The sequence below is a fragment of the Sitodiplosis mosellana genome, unplaced genomic scaffold (assembly GCF_009176505.1).
Source record: "Sitodiplosis mosellana isolate CC-2019 unplaced genomic scaffold, AAFC_SMos_1.0 Smas_scaffold_6056, whole genome shotgun sequence".
Taxonomy (NCBI): domain Eukaryota; kingdom Metazoa; phylum Arthropoda; class Insecta; order Diptera; family Cecidomyiidae; genus Sitodiplosis; species Sitodiplosis mosellana.
This window is the reverse complement of record NW_022601297.1, coordinates 77,646-98,471: the sequence shown is the minus strand read 5'-3', so window position 1 is coordinate 98,471 and position 20,826 is coordinate 77,646. Positions and strand designations below refer to the sequence as shown.

At 35.9% G+C, this 20,826-nt stretch overlaps 1 protein-coding gene across 1 annotated transcript; it reads right to left on the bottom strand.

Annotated features, from left to right (window-relative positions):
- Window positions 1-19: 19 nt before the first annotated feature.
- Window positions 20-20,717, bottom strand: LOC129573299 (uncharacterized). The gene is made up of 25 exons (XM_055453687.1): window positions 20,477-20,717; window positions 19,887-20,021; window positions 19,384-19,701; window positions 18,828-19,318; window positions 18,267-18,759; window positions 17,758-18,021; window positions 17,443-17,685; window positions 17,142-17,375; window positions 15,219-16,721; window positions 14,215-14,699; window positions 12,117-14,105; window positions 10,513-12,001; window positions 9,937-10,412; window positions 9,331-9,844; window positions 8,922-9,182; window positions 8,578-8,829; window positions 8,327-8,511; window positions 3,295-3,481; window positions 2,988-3,140; window positions 2,613-2,924; window positions 1,994-2,481; window positions 1,088-1,595; window positions 669-929; window positions 354-605; window positions 20-289 (listed from the first exon to the last, which is right to left on the bottom strand). The coding sequence occupies exons 1-25, from the start codon at window positions 20,556-20,558 to the stop codon at window positions 102-104; spliced, it is 11,763 nt and encodes a 3,920-aa protein (XP_055309662.1). The 5' UTR covers window positions 20,559-20,717; the 3' UTR covers window positions 20-101.
- Between the last annotated feature and the right edge of the window lie 109 nt (window positions 20,718-20,826).

Sequence of the window (20,826 nt, the reverse complement as noted above, 5' to 3'; positions counted from 1 at the left end):
GAAATCGCCCTACCCGAAGTCATTTTTTGGAATATTATCCAAGTAGTTGTTTTATTAAGTTGTAATCAAACAAAGCATATGACGAATGAAATTATTCATTTTTAAACAGGAAATATGATGGAAAGTAAGAATACGATGACAATCAAATTGCCTGTAATTCTACCAGATGACCCTATGATATGAATGTTGCAACCATTTTCCATACAAAGTTCGCAGTTTTCTTTGTTTTGGCATGCTTCATAGTCGCCTTTTTTGAGGTTTTTGATACAGCCACGATGCACCGTTTCATCTAAAATATTTATTAAAAAACCAGTCGAAAAAATTGAACGCGAATTGTGAAAAATGTTGCTTACTTTTCAACATAGTGTAACAACCACGTTTGTCATACGAATATTGTCCTTGGCATTCTTCTATAACGCTATCTAGATCATTATCATAAATGGTCACACAACCGCCATCGAAGCCACTCTGGCAAGAAACACATTTCGAATATATAATATTTTTATAATTACAACCAGAGTTGTGACAGGATTCGGTGCGTTCCATATATTCAAACAAATTGTTCGTTTTGTCAAGAGTACAACCTCGTTCAGCCCAACTTCCATCTTGAAGGAATATTTCATTTGAATAAAACGCATTTTTATCGAAAAATCAGTTTGAAAACTTACTCAAGCTATAATGAATGTAACACGATTCTTGGGCACCAAATTGAACATCGGTTTTGCATTGAGTTGCCGTTTTCTTCTCATGCCCAAATGCACACTCCGCAGATTTGTTACAATGTATGCAAGATAGAGATGGTGATCTTATTTTGGCTACATTGTTGCATCCTGTTTCTCCGCATTTAAGGCAAAGCCCCTTTTTATCCTTTTCGCATAACAATCGATGGTCACTTATATCAGTCAAGCAACCGCGATAAATTTTTTTGTCTGCACGAAAAATGATTAGAATTTAAGGTATGAAAAATGATTTGTCGTCTAAAAAGAATTGTAAACATTGCCAAACTGTTTTTCAAATTAGTTTGTTTCAAAGAAGTTTCCTAAGAAAAAAGTATTGTGAATTCGAAACTCAGAGAAAAAAGTCTTACTCTCAGCAAGATACGCAAAACATTGATCAAATTTGGATAAAATTCCGCAAGGCATCAGTTTCGGGGAGCTTGTGTCTAGTTCCGTTGAATTCGATGACATAAAATCACAATCTTCTATGTCACCTTCGCAGCGATGGCATTGAAGACGATTTGATGGGAAAATGCCCGTATTACATTTATTCTTTGTGCACACCTGCTGTGCCTTTGGAAATTCAATCGCATCATCTGCATAAACTCGGCTGCATCGCCGTTGAGTGAAACCATGTGCATCGATTCCAGTCACACATGAGCTCAAATAATTCTTACAAATGCACGACTCTTGCTCAATTCCATGTTGTGAACATTCGATATTCCCTCGGCTGTTACAGTAAATGCATTCCTGGAATTCTTTCTTCAAATTACAATTTTTGCCCATGCACGATTTACACTCAGCCGTTTGTTCCTTACATATATCCCGTTTAAGTGGGGGCAAATCACGAATGCAGCCTCGTTTATATTTATTACCGTTCTAAAATAAGTTTAAATGTATTTGTTACACTTTTGAAAACAGTGCCTACACGGTATCAAAGAAACGACGAGAGAAAGAGAGAAAAACAGATAGTACTGACGTCCATGCGTTTAATCAGACAGAAAGAGAGCTTCAATACGAAATTTCGATGTTTATTGTTACGCTTTGTACGAATCTTCGTTATTAAACTCTCGAAAATTCACGCAAAGCGTAACAAAACACACCGAAAATTCGCATGGAAGCTCTCTTTCTGTCTGGTTAAACGCATGGACGTCAGTACTATCTGTTTCCCCCTCTTTCTCTCGCCGTTCCTTCAATACCGTGTAAACGGCTAAAAGCAAATCTTTTACTATGCAATATGCATAAGTAAAAAAAAATGAATCTTTTAGAAAAATTACCACTTGCAAGTAGCACCCCAATCGATCTTCCGTCTCCAAACCGCTACAAACTTTGTCTTGGAATTCATGTGGTCTCTCATAACAGTGCATATCTGTATCAGAATCACATTCAACACAAGTTTCCATTGTAATTATTCGATCGTTACAACCGAAGCCATGCAATGTATTACATATTTCGCACTTATTTGGATCGTTTTGACAATTATCGATAAATGGTGGCTCTTTTTCCAATTTACAACCACGTGAAACACCAAATCGTTCAATGTAAGTAAAGCACTGATCGTCGTAGTTTTCACAAATTCTACTCCATCCTTTAGTCGGCGCCAATTCTGGATTGATTGCACATTGCCGATCATCAAATGTAGTGCACTTCAAGCACTTAGTGAATGAAAGTCGTGAATTGCAATTTGATTTGTGGCATACTTTGCATTCCTCGCTGTTTTTCGCGCAAAATTCAATCGTTGATTCCGGCAGATTCTTGAGACATCCTATTTGCTTAAAAAATCAAATATTTAAAATGATCAATAATAACATTTTTGGTTAAACACCTAGAGCATTGCAATGATTTAGTCTAATAAACAGTTTCAGAATTGTTTCTAATTTTCAATCAATAAATCACCTCTTGTATGTTCTCCAGTCGTGGCATTGATCATATGATAACATCTGTTTGAATTGACCAACATTGGACACGTTTCAAATACTTCAAACGTTGTGTTCGTTGCACACTTTGGATCGATGGCCGAGTTGCAAGCAACGCACGATTCTTCCTTATCAATTTCATAAAAGCCATCATTAGCCTCTTCAGTGTCACCCTCCAAATATTCCTGGAATGAGCTCTTCGAATTGCAATTTTCACCAACGCATGTTCTACATTCCTCATCACTTTTCTCACAAACGTCTACCATATGTTGGGACAAATTCTTTGTGCACCCTATATTCATTGAAAATAACACATGAATCACTCTTTTTATGACTTCAAATTGCATTTTTGTACCTCTTTTATGCGACTCATTGGGTTGTATAATATGAAAACACTTGAAGGTTTTTTCACAATATTCAAATTGTTTGAATGTTGAATTGGTTCCGCACGTGGGATCAAAGGTTGAATCACAAGTAATACATGTAAACGCTTTAAGGTCAGCTTCTTCTGATTTCGGATTTGATCAAATCACAATTAACAATGTAAAATGGTTCTTTCATGACAAAAAGTGTTTAATGAATTGAACTTTAGGTTATGTCAAAAAAAAAAAATAAATTCTAGCAATTCACTGTAGACGAAATTCACATGATTCTTTACTTACTCGAATCGTCCGATATGCATAAAGGCAAAGATGCCATCAATAGAGCCATGTGCCATGCTTTTAGTAATTTACCCATTAAATTTCTATGGTACAAAACCTGAACTGTGATTTGAAATAATAAATAAATAGGATTTTGTTCATTAGACGATGATAGATAATCACTAAAAGACGTAGAAAATTTTCGATACTTGTTGTATTTTACCACAAGGTATAAAAACACGATCAGCTTTATCTAGCTTAATCAAAAAATTGAAAAGCAGATAAGTTTTTTTTGCTTACCAGCTTTTTAATCAAAAAGATTTCAAACTGATAAAATTGATAACAAAATTTATTGGCATACAGTGCTTTCGTCCATTGTTTGATTAATCATTGAAGCAGTGAGTAATTCGGCAATACACATGTTGCTGAGAATAAAAAATGGGAATATACAAGTGTGTGAATTGAAGCGTAACAAAATTTGTTCGTTGGAAACGTTACATGAATCGTCGTTTCAGTAGAAATTAACATGAAAAATGTGAATTTTGATGGTGGTTTTTCGTATTTTTTGCGACAATGATGGGAGATAATGAGTTAATGTGTTCAGCAGTTCTATTGGGACTTGACCAATTCGTGTTGAAGATTATATTTCGTTATCTCTTATCATTTTCGCGAAAAATACGAAATATTACGATGAAAATTCACATTTTTCATGTTACATTTCTATTGCAGCGACCAGTGGCGTAACTAGAGGTTGAACCCCCCCCCAAAAAAAATGAAATCGTCCAAAAGAAAATTTTATAAAAAGCAAAGAAAAAATTGAATTTCACTATACTTAATAGCAAAAGTTCCGGCTCGCTTCGCTCGCCTTTCAAATAATATTTCCTTTGGTAGGAATATGAGCAACGTTGTGCGAAATTTTATCGACTATTAAACAGTCGCTTAATTTCGGACATTTTGGCTGACCAAAAATGACTATCTCGAACGAAATAGACGATAGTAGTTAACTTCAGTTACAGTCGCCTGATACTTACGAATGTTCGAGAAATGATTTTCATACAAGATTCCGAAAACACATTTGACTATATGTGTATTAAATCAATTTTAATTGATTTAAGCATTCTGGAATCCGAAGTTAAAGAATACGTTTGTAAATTTTTGTCTAGTTTAGTACGATTTCCGTATGTTTTAGGACGATTTTAGTTTCATCACTTCGAATATTCCCAGAAAGTCTCCCTTGCATTTCATTATAAATTCTAAAAAATTGAAACCCACCCCCCCCCCTCAAAAAAAAAATTTCTAGTTACGCCACTGGCAGCGAAGATTCATGTAGTGTTTTTAAGAAACAAATTTCATGTTATTTTGGACCAATTTTCATAAATCGTCTCAATATCGAACGAATGGGCTGACATATTCGAAAACCGACAATTGATTTTAATTCTACAATTTATCTACAATTTTTAGGAACCATTCTTCATTCGAAAAAAAATTCGATTTGTGGAAAATACGTTTTTTGACCAAGATTTGAGTTGTTCCATTCGTACTGCGCTAAAAGCCAATATAAACAATGTTATTATATTTGACGATACTTGAGTCGATGTAAATGACGATGTGGCAGCGCCCCCTACATAGATTCCTTATTAAAATAGGTGGAACTATTGAGTGCGTGCACCATATCGCATGTAAATTTTCAATATGGCAGCGTCCATAGGATTGGAACGTTAACCAATTTCGTAGTCACGAAATATCACCGTACGGTTCCATTTTATAGCAGTTTTTCGATAGCCTGAGTAATCGAAAAAATTGTTCCTACATAAAAAAAGTAAAAACACTACATTAAACTACATAAAACCTACAATTGAAATCGCCCTACCCGAAGTCATTTCGGCAAATTTTCCAAGATTTGAATATTCATCTTTATTTTTCACCTTCTTATATAGGGCATGTTTTATTAGGTACATTTTTCGATTGTATGTAAAGGTTGTTTCAATAAGTACGCAAAAAAGTTTATTTAAATAAAACACACGCTCAAATCTTTATTGTATGTCGTAGTTTGGTCCATAGCATTTAAGTATTGAAGTGAATATTATGCAAATAACCTGTGTGGCAGTGATTAAAATAAGCGGTAGTTCTACCGGAAACCGGTAGTTCTTAAATGAAAAATGCAGCTCCAAATTTGAAATGCGGTAGTTGCTATTTTGATGATTTTTGAACGTTTTCACACATTTTCTATGTGTACAAAATTAAACGATTGCAGTGGTTTTGTTCACTTTCTGTTTTTTTCTGTATATAATCATTATCATTTGAATGCTTATTGAAAATACTGATATTTTAAAGTCACCAGCTTTTAGGTACACAGCACGTATTTACTGCGAAATGAACTTGATAATTTGAATCGAAAACCATTGTTGGGCGGCTGGGAAGAAGCTTTAAATGAAGAAATTGTTACGACAGAAGACGAGAAGATATTCCTCAAAGATGTCGAGCTTACTCAAAGTGGTCGAACACGAGCTCAACAACAAATTGACCCAAATTCTGTTCGCAAGTAAATCATCGACTCTATCATTAAAATCAGTTCAGATCGATTCTCTACAGATGATCAGTTGGTCGAAATCATTGAACCATTCATCAATTTTGAAGCTGATGCCGATTTGAAGAAAGTGCTATTTGCTACTGATTTGGATTTATCATCGATTAATTTGCAATATCAAGAACTTGTGCAATTGAAAACTCAGCTAAAGTACAGATAAACCTTAGCACTAGCAATCTGTGCCATTTTTTATAAGGCGTCTCCACTCGCATTGAGTTTATATTGTGAATGTTAAGGTGCGTGCAACGCCCTTCAATGTAAAAAACAATACAAGTGGAGATGATACGCGGGATTTATCTGTACTTTGAGCTCAAGTCTTCAAACCAACATAAAGAAATTGTTACAAAACGTGGAAACTGCATCAAACTATGAAGATGTGATACTCATTCTGTGCCGCATTCAAATTTGTACACCGCACTCCGCTCATGTCGAAAGATGTATCAGCTCCGACAATGTCATGAAAACGCACAAACGAAATCGAATATAATGCAACGTTGCCAAAACATGTAAGTTCTTGTTTCCTTACTGCGCACTTCTTTTCTACGGTGAAGCAGACTGCTTTGTTGATGTGTATAACAATACGGGTAAAACACCGGCGCTCCGAGGTTTTCATACAAACTTCCCATGTAGACGATCGGAAACAGGCAAAAATCTAAAAAAAAGTTAAATTTTTTTTTCGATTCTCATACAGTATTTCATGTGCCCAATCCAATGGTGTTATCGGCACATCGAAATTCGCGCTCCTTATAACTTAATTTTCACTCCGAAGCCAAATCACAACCAAAACCACCATTACAATGAATCCATCATTCCAATGAGCTTGAAAGTGTATCAAACATTTTTGCTTCAATTAAAGTGAAACACGATTTCTATAGTCCACAGATATTTTACGATTCACTTACAAGCGAACAGAATTTATGTTCAATGATTTGGTTTTTGTATTGCCTCAATACGTTCGAATTGCCGTTTGTTCAACTACACCACTAAAGCGAGAAACGTCACTCATTCTTTTTTCTTTATTAAAGAAAAAAGAACAAACGGCAATTCGAACGTATTGAGGCAATACTAAAACGTCGTTCGGCAGGTGGCTGAATGGTTAAGCATCAGACCGGCAATCTGAGTATGCGGTGTTCGAGTCCCGCACTGCCAAAATTCTTTTTCTTTAATAAAGAAAAAAGAATGAGTGACGTTTCTCGCTTTAGTGGTGTAGTTGAACAAACGGCAATTCGAACGTATTGAGGCAATACAAAAACCAAATCATTGGAAAGAAAAAACGTTCGGCAATACAACAACAATTATTGCTAGTAATAGCACTAATTTCTCATAGAATTTATGTTGCACTTTTGAAAATCAAGAATATTGTGTTACGGTTATCCATAAGTGGTTCAACTTTAGTCATTTTCATTCCCGACCACTCATTTGATGTGGCTGATGTGATTGCTGACACTGACACTGACGATGAGCAACAATCTAAACAAAAATCCAAACAAAAATTTTTTTAATGTACTTTTACTTCTTTTACTCTTCTTATCAATAAAGCAATAAAAAACAAGAAAGCAAATATGGCCCTTTGTATTTTTGAAAACTGAAGACCTTTTTTTTAGGTCATTGAATTTTTCAGCTCGAACGGTAGTTCTTAAAAATTCTTATTTTAATCACTGCTGTGTGGGGCATTTTAATCGTGGCCTCTTTTAGAGGCCAAATTTCAAATACATTTTTGTAAAAACGGCTTAATTAATGGTATTAAAATCCACTAAATCTTGGTTTACACTTCTCAAAATGAAGCTACGGCACTCGCAATAAACTAATCTTTCGCATTATAGTAAGAACAATGGTCCAATTTTCAGAAATTTGGAGATTGAGTAACCAACCTACGCATTTAAAACCCAAATTTTATGACATTTCTGATCAAAATGTTTTTTGACGATTTTTTTGAGGTCATATTATTGTTGATTCGAGTTGTCTATATAATGAGTGCCCCAAGCTGTCATTTTAAAGTAAAAAATCCAATAATTGTCAACGCCATTTTTGCAAAATTGGCCAAAGTCGGCCATGATGACCAAAAACGGCCTATTGGCTATATCTAAAAAAACGGTGCGGAATTTTGATCTTGTTGTTGGGGCGAATTTTTGGCTCAAGTTACGATAAAAGCTTTTAAGAATAAATAAAACGAGATAAAAATTGTTTCTGAGAGGTAAAAAGCAGGATTTTAACATGATATTTTAAATTTTTGTAAATTAAAAAACAGACCTATTTTCGTGGTGGGACTTCACCATTTAAACGCGTTGTTTTTTGAAATATTTCTTCATGGAAACAAATGCTAAAGATTGACGAATAATTTTGATGTATTAGTTTGACAGATGGGGTAAGCGGTCATGGTTTACGATAGGGATACTTTTTTGTGTCGCTGTTGAAACACCCTTTATTTCAAATGAAATGGCTTAATGAATTAAATTAATGGTGTTTAAAAAGAAATGTGATGCAAATTATGAATGCAATAACAACGAAATTGCCGGTAATTCTTCCAGATGACCCTGCGGCATCGATATTACAATTATCTTCCATACAAAGTTCGCAGTTTTCTTTGTTTTGGCATGTTGCATAGTCATCTTTGCTGAGGTCTTTGATACAGCCACGATGCACCATTTCATCTAGAACATTAAAAAAAAATTCAATTAGGGAAGTCAAGGTTATAAAATTCAAATTGATTCGCTTACTTTTCAACATCGTGTAACAGCCGCGTTTCTCATGTGAATATTTTCCTTTGCATTGCTTGATAAGGCTATCTACATCAGAAATTTTCGCACACTGTCCATCAAAGCCACTCTTGCAAGCAACACATTGCGATTGTTTAATGTTTTTATCATTGCAACCAGTTTCGCTACAAAATGAGATTTTTTCCGTATCTTGGAGCGATTCAAGCGTCTTTTTCGCATCAAGAGTGCATCCACGTTCAGTCAAACTTCCATCTTGAAGGAATATTTCATTTGTTTAGAACGCATTTTATAGACAAATCATGTGCTATGCCAAACTTCTATACATTCAGAATAATTGAACTTACCCAAGCTATACTGAGTGTAACACGATTCTTCGGCACCAAACGGAACATTGGTTTTGCATTGAGTTGCATCCTTCTCATCTTGCCCAAATGAACACTCCGCAGATTTTCCACAATGTACGCAAGATAGAGATGGTGGTCTTATTCTCGCCATATTGTTGCATCCTGTTTCTCCGCATTTAAGGCAAAGCCCCTTTTTATCCTTTTCGCATAACAATCGATGGTCATTTGTATCAGTCATGCAACCACGATATATTTTATTGTCTGCATAAAAAGTAAAAAGAATTCACAAAAAATGAAAGTTTTTTTCCTTTTTGCCTCCGAAAAAATTGGAATATCTTCGAATAATGGATGGAATGTTGGAAATAGAAACATCTTGAAATTAAAATAAAACAATAAAAACAAACTTTACCTGCAGCAAGGAACGCAAAACATTGATCAAGCTTGGATAAAATCCCGCAAGGTACCAGTTTCTTGGAGTTTGTATCTATTTCCGTTGATTTCGATGGCATAAAATCACAGTCTTCTTTATTACCTTCGCAACTATAGCACTGAAGACGATTCGATGGGAAAATGTTTGTGTTGCATTTATTGTCTCTACACACCTCAAACTGTTCATTCGGGAATTCAATTGCATCATCGTCAAAAGATCGGCTACAACGGCGTTGAGTGTGACCATGTGCATCGATTCCAGTCACGCAAGTGTCCAAATAATTCTCGCACATATGTGATGTTTGCACCGTTCCATTTCGTGAGCATTCGATATTTTCTCTACTGTTACAGTAAATACACTCCTGGAATTCATTTTTCAAATTACAATTTCTACCCTCGCACGTTTTGCACTTATCATTGTTTGGATGCCTGCAATCGTTTAATTGGAATGGAATCAAATCACGATTGCAGCCTCTTCGGATTCGTCCACCGTACTAAATAAAGTCAAATTATTAGTTATTGCTGATGAAAACAGAGTGCCTAAACATATATATGCTTGGTATACCAAACTCAAATTAAAACTTACCGTACTTAAGTAGCAGCCTGGCATATTTGCCGTTATCAAGCCAGTACAAATTGAGTCTTTGAATTGATGCGGTTTATCGCGACAGCTCGGGTCTTCTAGAGAATCACATTCAACGCATGCTCCTATTTTAATTGTTTGATTATTACAACCATTTCCGTCAAATGTATCACACATATTGCACTTATTTGGATCAGAACGACAGCGATCAATAAATGGTGGCGGTTTTTCGAGTGCACAACCCCGTGAAACATCCTTTTGACCAATGTGAGTATAGCACTCATCGTCATAATTTCTGCAAACTTTACTCTCTGCATGTTGAGGTTTTGTTGCACATTGTAGGCCATCGGACGTTGTGCAATTCAAACACTTAAGGAACGTTGTTCTGGTATTGCATTTTGAATCGGGGCATACTTTACACTCCTCGCCATTTTTCTCACAAAGTCTGATCATCGGTTTCGACAGTTTCTCGAGACAACCTATTCAGTCGAATAGTTTTGGATTAATTCAAATAGATTCATTTTGAAAATGTTGGTATTGATTCAAAAAAATTTTAAAATTTCCACCAAGAAAATTTACCTCTCCTATGTTCACCAGTGGTGGCATTAATCATATGATAACATCTGTTTGAATTGATCGAAAGCGGACACTCTTCAAATACTGCAAACGTTATGTTTGTCGCACACGTTGGATCGATGGTAGAACTGCATGAAACGCACGATTCATTGACAATAATTTCATCATTGCAGCCATATCCATTAGTACAATGCTTACAATTGGCCTTATAGAATTCACATATATCAACATCTGGTACCGTTTTGTCTCCGATGCAGTTACGTCTCACTCGACCATTCTCCAAATGTGTATAGCAATGGTCCAAATAATTGGGGCACACTTTTCGTTCCAATTGCCACGGTGCACTAAGGCAATTTTCGCCATCAACTTCTGAATCGCAAATGTTACATGTTTGAAAGTGACGTTTCTCATTGCAATTCTCACCCATACAACTCTTGCAAGTGCCATTGCTGGCGCGGCAATATTTGCGTTTTTCCGGAAGTAGTTGTGACATACAACCACGTTCCACGACATCATTTTCATCTACGTTTAAATAGCATCCCAATCGTTTCGCAGTCAATGGACATTCCTTTTCAAGTCCCTTCGTATAATACCTGCAATCTTTTTTCGTTGCCGTTGAGCAAACAATACATTGTTCATGTTTGACTTGTCCACCGTTGCAATTATCGTCTCCACTGCATTTGACACATATCTCATCATTATCACAGTCTTTAATATCAATATTAATGCCATCATTTTTTGAATCAATTATGTCGCTGATGCAACCCTTTCGAACAGTTTCATTGGAAACGTGTGTGAAACATTCATCGGTGTATCGTCTACATAATTTCGATTGACTATCACTCGCATTCATCGGATTGGTTGTGATGCAATGGAGGAAGAATATTTCCCGATTGCATTGTTTTCTAAAGCATTTTTTGCATTCATCACTATCAGATTCGCATTGAACACGTTCTTCTTTATCTAAATGAGCGATACAGCCTCTTTTCACGTGTTTTCCATCGTAATGATGATAACATCCAGATGAGATCACTTCCAATGGACACCGTTGTCGTATCGCAAATGCGCTGCTAAAGCATGTTTGATTCAATCGTGAATCACATCCAATGCACCACAACGGTTCGATATCATCACTATTGCAAAGTGTTGAAGAGCACTCTTGATAGACTGACGCATTATAGTTTTTCGCATAAAAATCGATCGAAACGTTATTCTTTTCCGTGAAATCGGACAAACAACCCTTTATGACGGTTTCATTTTCATTGACCAATGTAAAGCATTTGTCATCAAACTTTTTACAGGTTCTCCTTCCTTTTGTCCACACCGCTGCTGGCTTCTCACCTCTATCAAAATAACAACGTCGGAATTCGGTCATTGAATTGCAATTTTTACCAATACACATCTTGCATATTTCCGATTGTTGCAAGCATAAAGACTTCAAATGTCCTTTCACATCCCGAACACATCCTCGTTTTATTCCACTTAAAAAGGTCTGCAAAACGAAAAATGGGAGATTGGGTTTGGTTGAGTTATTAAACTTTAGTAGGTGTTAATTTTTCACGAATTATATGCGATTGTAATGAATTTAATATTTCGATTACACTTACTTTATAGACATAGCACCCTTCATCTTTTGTTGTATTCATTCCACTACAGATTTTATCTTTGTATTTATCGGGTCTGTTCGGGCAGTCTTCGTCGCCATCTTCGAAGGAACATTCATTGCACATAAACATTTTGATGGATTTATTGTTGCAAATGCTTTCCTCGTTTGCTGTACAAATGCCGCATTTATCGGGATTTTCGCGGCAATCCTGGATAAATTCCATGCTTCGTTCATTTAAACATCCACGTGACACATCACTGCGGCCAATTTGAGTGAAACACTCATCATCGTATTGCTTGCAAATTTTGGTGTGGCTTTTTATTGGATTCTCAGCACAATTGCCATCTTCTGTCGTACTGCAATGTATGCATTGTTTGAATGAACGTTGAACATTACAATTTGAACCGATGCATATTTTACACTCTGCTCCATTTTGTTGGCAAAGTGATAACATTGGCTCCTGCAGCTTCTTAATACAGCCTCTCTTATGCACTCCAGTGTCTTTATCGATATGATGATAACACGTTTGTGGATGAATCGAAAGCGGACAATCTTCGAACGATCCGAATGTTGAATTTGTAGCACATGTTGGATCGACCGATGAATCGCATGAAATGCAAGTTTCAAACTTCACAACATTGTCATTGCAGGAGCGTTCACCAGAGCAAATTAGACATTTGTCTGGATTATTGATGCAATAAGCTCTATCGGGTACGGTTTCATCTCCGACACAATTCCGTTTCACTATGCCATTGTTGAGGTGCGTGTAACATTCACCCATGTAATTGGCACAGGTAATTTCTCCTTCTTCGGCATCCCATGGTGCGTCGATGCACTTTGGATCCGTCAATGAATCGCAAATGTAACACGTTTGGAATGTCTTTTTTATATTGCAACTGTCGCCGGTGCACATTTTGCATCGGAAATTGCCTTCTTTGCAGTAATTCCAATTTTCATTATTCAATTTCGACATGCAGCCACGCTCCACAAAGTTGCTTTTTAGTTGATTCGTATAGTTATGGAGGAAACATCCCATATTCATCATCGCCGATGGGCATCGTTGTCTCATATCAAACGTTGGATTGTTAGCACAGTCTACATTATCGCGGCAAACCAGACAATATTCATTCTCGATGTCAAGATCATTGCAATTGTCGCGATCGTGGCATATTTTACAACGTCCATTTTGACATTCAGACACAAAGTCAATGTTATTACCAGGCGATTCGGCTAAATCACTGGTACAGCCTCGTTGGATGGTGTCATTGAACGCACGAGTATAGCATTCGTCCAAATATCGTTTACATATTTTCGATTTCGAAACATCAGCTACTCGTTGATCATCTGAGATGCATTTTTGGAAGTGAGCTTTGTCATTACATTCGTTTCCCATACATTTTTTACACGTATCACAATCCGATTCGCACAGCTTGCGCATATGTGGTTTTAAATCAGCAATGCAACCTCGTTGGGTGTGATTCCCTTCAAAATGATAACATCCGGATGGGTTCATTTCTATTGGGCACTCGAAGAATGCATAATTTCTCCATGCCAAAGAAAATGGACGACGACAATCTCGATCATATCGTGAATCACACGAAATACAATTAGTCGCCCGGATTGTTTGATCATTACACAATGATTCTGAACACACTGAATACAATGGTCTATTGTATGTCTCCGATAAAAAATTGATTGGCAAATTATTTTCCTCCGCATATTCGCTCAAACAACCTTTGATGACCGTTTTTTTACCGTGATTGATCAGAATGAAACATGCATCATTATGGTGTTTACACGTTTTAACTTTCTGGTTGGATTGTTCGTCTAGATTCATTTCACCATCAGAGACGTAGCACTGTTGAAGAGTCTTTCTTAAATTGCAATTGTTTCCGAAACATGTTTTGCAATTTTCCGATTGTCTTAAGCATTCGGCTTTTTGTATTTCGTCCAAATCGGTAATGCAGCCTCGTTTTGTTATTTTTCCTTTCTAATCGAGAAAAAAAAAATAGAAGAAAAAAAAATTGTAAATTGAGGTTGAATTTGTGCAAAATAAATCGAGATAAAAAAAAAATTATTATGAAAATGCTCTCACAAACCTCATGTATCCAACATCCTTGCCTGTTGTAACCAGACACATTGAATTCACTACATATTTTATTTTGAAATAATTCCGGTTTGTCACGGCAATTTTTATCCCTCAGCCAATTACAATGTGCACAATATTCCATTTTGATGGTCTGATTGTTACAGCCCAAACCGTTGGCCGTATTGCAAATTGAACATTTATGTTTAGTATTATCTCGACATGCGCTTTGGAAAAGAAAGTTTTGCTCTTTCAAACAGCCACGCGTAATAGAATAATCGCCAATGTGCGTATAACATTGATCCTCATATGCTGTGCAAAGCTTGCTGTGTTCTACACCAAGACCATCTAGACAACCGGCATCTGTCGTTGAATTGCATTGGAAACAACGTTCAAACGATGCTTTGTTATTACATTTATTTTTGGTGCATACTTTGCATTGGTCATCGTTTTTTTCGCAGCGTTCTTGTTGTGATTTTGGACTTTTATTTGTGCAGCCTAAACAAAATTTGTAAAAAATTAAATTGAATATGTTGCTATTTATATATGGATTCTTATAAAACAAAAGTAATTTCTATCTTTAACTCGAATCTACCCCGTGTTCAAATGTAACGCTTTGTGACAAGTAACGAACCTTGGTACTAAAAATCTGACGAGTGATAATATCATTATGCTATGGCATGTTTATGATTCCTATAGGATGCTGCTAGTTGGATCTAAAGTTGATAGAATTATTTTCAAGTTACAGCACTTCAAACTTTTAATTTATTAAAAAAAAAAGTGAGTTTTTTCCATTTTTTTTTAAATTTCCACTTTTTTCGTCAATTTTTCACTGAAAATCAAAAAATTTAAGGCGAATTTCGGGAAAACTAGTGGAAAATTGAAAAAACTGAGTATGCAGATCTTATTTTTTCCATTTAAATAACATATTTTGACAATATTTTGAAAATCGGTGCCAAAAAATAATTGTGGGTAGATTCGAGTTAAAGAAAGAAAGAAAGTTATCAAAGTATTTACTTCGTCTATGTCTCCCTTTAGCGTCAATAGAATGATAGCACGATGGTCGATGAATTGAAAGATAGCATGTGGTAAACTCATTGAATGTCGTATTTGTGGCACATGTTGGATCCCAATCCGAATCGCAGTTGACGCACGTTAAAGATTTAACCTCTTCATCGTTACAATTGCCAACATTTGAACATAGTTTACAATCTTCTGGATTTTTTTTGCATGTGTCCGCATCGGGAACTTTGTTATCTCCAGTACAATTTCGAATCACATGGTTTCCAAATTCAACCCATGTATAGCATTCTCCCAAATATTCTTCACATGTTCGGCCAAAACGACCAAACGTTTTATCAATACAAGCTTTGCCATGGATTCTCGAATCACAATCGATACACTTTTGGAACCATCGTTTTTGATTGCATTTATTTCCCAAGCACATTTTGCACGAGCCATTTGGAAGTTTGCAATCGTTTTGTCCGTTTGAGTCGAGTGATGACATGCAACCACGTTCTGTTAATCGCAATCCATTTTCCCGCATATAACAACCCACTTGCTTCAAAGCCAACGGGCACTGTGTACTGTTCAGTTTTTCTGGATGATATTTACAGTTATGGTCATCCTTCGATGAACACACAAGACAATCTTCACTTTCGACTTCTCGATCATTGCAATTATTTTGATCGGAGCATTTTTCGCAAATCGCATCGTTTTTACAGTCTTCCACCAGATCAAATTCTGTGATTGGTGACTCAATCAAGTCACTCATACAACCTCTGCGGATGTTGTTATCCCGAACATGGATGAAACATTCATCTGTATACCGTTTACACGTTCTAGTGTAAGTGGAGTTTAAATTTTCTGTGTCAGTGGCAAGACATTTTTGGAAGAACGATTTCGAATTACATATATCTCCGATGCATTTTTTACACGTCTCACTATCAGATTCGCATAATTTCCGTTTCTCTTCATCCAAGTCGGTGATACAGCCTCGTTCGATGTGATCGCCCTCAAAATGATAGCACCCCGATGGGTTCCCAATTTCCAAGGAACATTGTTTTCGTGCGGATGATGTACTGTTCATGCAATTTTCATCGTAACGTGAATCACACGATAGACATTGCATGGGCTGCACATCATGATCATTACACAATGGCTCAGCACATACTTCGTATGATGTCGCATTATATTCATTAGATAGAAAACTACGAGAAATTCCCATCGTCTTTGAATATTCATCTAAACAATCTCGAATGACAGTGCCAGCTTTAGTTCCAAGCACGAAACACAAATCATCGTATTTTTTACAGATTTTGTTAAATATTTGTTCATCGAGCGGAGCCTTTGGCTTTTGATCTGCGATCATTACACCCTTAGTTGCAACACATTTGGCAAAGGCTACTTTGCTATTACAACCATTTCGGGAGCACGTTTTGCATGTATTGTCATTTGCCAAGCAATTTTCCTTGTCGTCACCTTCCAGATCTGCAACACATCCTCTCATTATTCGTGTGTCTGTAAATTAGAAAACGTTTTGTTTCATTGACAACATATATCAAGAGATGAACTTCTTTTTTAGTATTAAAACGACGAACTTGACTGGACGCAAATGTTTGGCAAATTAAATAATTCTTGAAGTATTACTAAGCAGTCAATGACAGATAGCTGAGGATACATGCTGAGCATAGAAACTCAGTAAGCTGAGATTGGGACATTTTGACTTTATGACGTGTAGTCCATACAAATTTATGATGGCACGCATACATTTTCGTGCATTTCATCATGCATTTATATGGACTACACGTCATAAAGTCAAAATGTTCCAATCTCAGCTTACTGAGTTTCTATGCTCAGCATATATCTTCAGCTATCTGTCATTGATTGTTACTAAGCTAGTCTAAAATGATCAAATTCATCATATTATAAATTAACTACCTTTAATTGAATGGAAGCATCCGAAATCTTCTTTGGAATCTGGGCAACGTTTTAGCATTGAGTCATCCACTTCGCTAACGCATTTCGGCTCAGTTTTTGAGTCACAAACATGACAATAACGATCGATTGTTACCACTTCATCGTTACAACCATCTCCCATGCATTGAGTCATCTCGTCGTCATCCAACTGATTTGGCTTAAGATCTTTGACACAGCCTCGAGTTACCGTTGTGGCTAAAGTATTAGAAGAAAAAAACGCCATTAAATTCGGATCAAATAAAATATCAATCAGTTCATTTACGTTTCTTAAGAGTGTAGCAGCCACGTTTTTCATACGAATAGGTTCCTTCACATTGCTTAATCAAACTATTTTTATAGGTTAATTTTGCACATTCAGATTCCACATCACTTTCACACGATATACATTTTGAGTGCAACACATTTTCCTTATTACATTCAGACTCTGAACAGACTTCAAAATGTCCATCGATCTCAGATGGTTTTGGATCGTCTAGTGTGCATCCTCGTTTAGCCCAACGTTGCCCTGGAAAATGAATTGTTGAAAATGGTTCGAAGTGTTCTTTTTGATGTAATTATAATTAATAATTTCTCATACCGTCATTGTAGTGGGTGTAACAAGATTCTTCGGAATCAAATGGAACTTCGCTTTTGCATGGAGTGGCCTTCTCATGTCCAAATGCACAATTTTCCGATTTGTCGCAATGTACACAGGACAAAGATGCTGGTTTAATTTTTGGCACATTGTTACATTCAGTCTCACTACACTTGACACAAGTTCCATTTTTATCAGGTCTATCTTCGTTGCATAAAGCGCGATACTCTCCACTGTCAGCCAAGCATCCACGGTACATTTTGTTGTCTTGAATGAATTGAACAAAAGTTACTCAAAATAAGAGAAAACTTAAATTATTTTGTTAAATCAATGGTTAAAAGAAGTCGACTAAAATCTAGACTAATTGATTTTCACAAAAGCACATTAAAGATTTTCTTTCAATTTTAACAGTGTCAAATTATTATGTCCTTTTCACACTAAGTGCGATCATACTCCGTTGTCATAGTAGTTGCCATTAGTGTGAGCGACATATTTTGTTACTAATTTCTCACCTTCACTGAGATAAGTATAACATTGTTCAGGTTCTAATATCTGGCCACATGGCATTGGTACCAAAGAATTGGTTGAATTCATAAAATTGCACTCATCCTCGCCGTTGCATCGATAGCACTGAAGACGATTTGGTGGGTAAACTACAGTATTGCAATTATCTTCGTTGCATCTATGCACTTTATCCGATAGAATTGTGCCAAAATCATAGCTCCAACTCATGTCACCACATCGCCGATGAGTATAACCAGCTCTATCAATATACGTCAAACACACTCCATAATAGTTCATACATGTGACCGAATTAGTCAACGTTGTGTTTCCTGAGCATGTAATATCATCTTTGCTATTGCATTTAAAGCATTTCGTAAACTCTCTCTTTCTATTGCAGTTTGGTCCAGTGCATGATTTACAATTATCCAAAACCTCTGTGCATGACGTTTTTGTTTCTGGATTTAAATCGATTACACAACCTCTTTTCACATGATCTCCCTCCTAGAATTTTGCGATTAATTTTTTTTCTTTTATTTATAAATCCAAAATGCGAATATTTTAAAACCTACCACACGCAAATAGCAACCTTCTGAATTATATAAAGGATTCGTACTGATGGTACATACTTTGCCTTGATATATATCTGGTTTTTCTTTGCAATAATGTCCGTACTGTGTATCGCATTCGACGCATTGTTCAGCAAAGAAGGTCTGATTGTTACAGTTGTTTCCTTCATCAGTTTTACAAACGGTACATTTGTCCGGATTTTGAAGGCAATCGCTGGGAATATCTTCATCAGACACGCAGCCTCTCGACACACCACCTTTTTCAACATAGGTGTAACAATCATCATTGTTGGTTTTGCAAGTTTTACTTTGTACATTCTTTAAGCGATTTACACAACTCATACGATCGGCGATGGTGCAGTGCAAACATTCCCTTAACGATTTTGCCGAATTACAATTTGAACCGACGCATATTTGGCAGTCCTCTCCGAAAACTTCACAGAGACGAAGCAACCATCTGTAATTTAAGCCATCGTGCAAATTCTTTGTACATCCTATTGTAGATGATATAATGTTAACGAACTTCAATTTATTCATATTGAGAAACAATTGAATTCACCTCTTTTGTGGAATCCATTAATTTTTTTTATATAGTGATAGCATTTATACGGAGCGCCACAATCTTCGAAAGATTCAAACGTTGAATTTGTACCACATGTTTTATCAATAGCCGAATCGCAAGAAATACAGGTAAATTTTTCATTTCTCGAATTTTCACTATCACCAACTTCTTCTTGAAATGGATTAAAATCAATGTCTCCCGCATACCCATTACACTTGTCTGAATGGCATTGTACACAATGATTAGTGTCATCACAGTTGACCGTCGCCGAATCATCATGATTTTGCGATATACAGCCGCGGTACGTAATACCATCTTGAAAAAATCAATTGAAAACGAAATATGAAATTGGATTTCTCTAAGATTTAAGTTATGATAGCTAAAAAAAACACAGAACATATCAATTATTGAATAGAAACAACGTTCAGGGAATAAATTCCACTTGTATTGTTTTATTCAGCTATTGATATTGTTTTATCACAGTCTGGCATCTAAATTACTTTCGACTTTTGTGAAGCATGATGCAACACTCGATGAACATGTTTCAACGGGTAAATCCACTTCATTTTGCACGTAATCCACTGAACAGGCTTCTAAGTTATCTGATGAACATACATGACACTGGAGGTTTTGTGCTGAAATTTTTTTTTTTATATAGAATCAATTTTGTGGAAAATATTTTTTTTTTTTATGCAATTGAATTTCGAGAATGAAAACCGTTCATTATATCGTTTTCATCAATGAAAGCGACATAAGTCTGTTATTGTGGCTTTATTTCGGTCCTCTATTGCGATAAAACGAAACATTGCTCATGTGAACGTGAAACGCAGGTTTCTATTCTATTCTATAGTGTCCAATTTGAGTACATAAATTCATTTTAGGGATTCACAGCTGCTTTTTTAAGAAAATAATTTCGATATCACTAAACAGAAGATTTTCAATAGCGAAAAAATATATCGCCAACGTCCATAGCGAAAAAATATGTTCAGGAAACATCTAGTGATAGTGTCAAAATTGATGATAAACGATCTTTTGACATTGAATATTAGATAAGACTGAGAAAAGTCTTCAAAATATAAAACTTCCTTACCAACAATTCCAGAAGTAAATTCATTAACCATCAATGCCACGAGGAATGTACAAATTTTCCAATTTGAATTTTTCCCCCACATTTTCCACACCACAATTATTTTATGATCGATATAAACTTAGAACACTTTCATTTGAAATATATTAATAACACGAACTCATCAACCAATATCATGAATTTTTGTACACTCAAACTGGATTGTTGAATTATCCACACCAAATTCGTCAAGAGAAGTCAAAGAGCTGTTTCAGAAGACAACACCTGAAATTTATTTGCGCTTTCGTCTTATAAATGAGTGAGTAGAGATTCATGACAATTGATTATGAATTATTAACATTACAATCAATAAG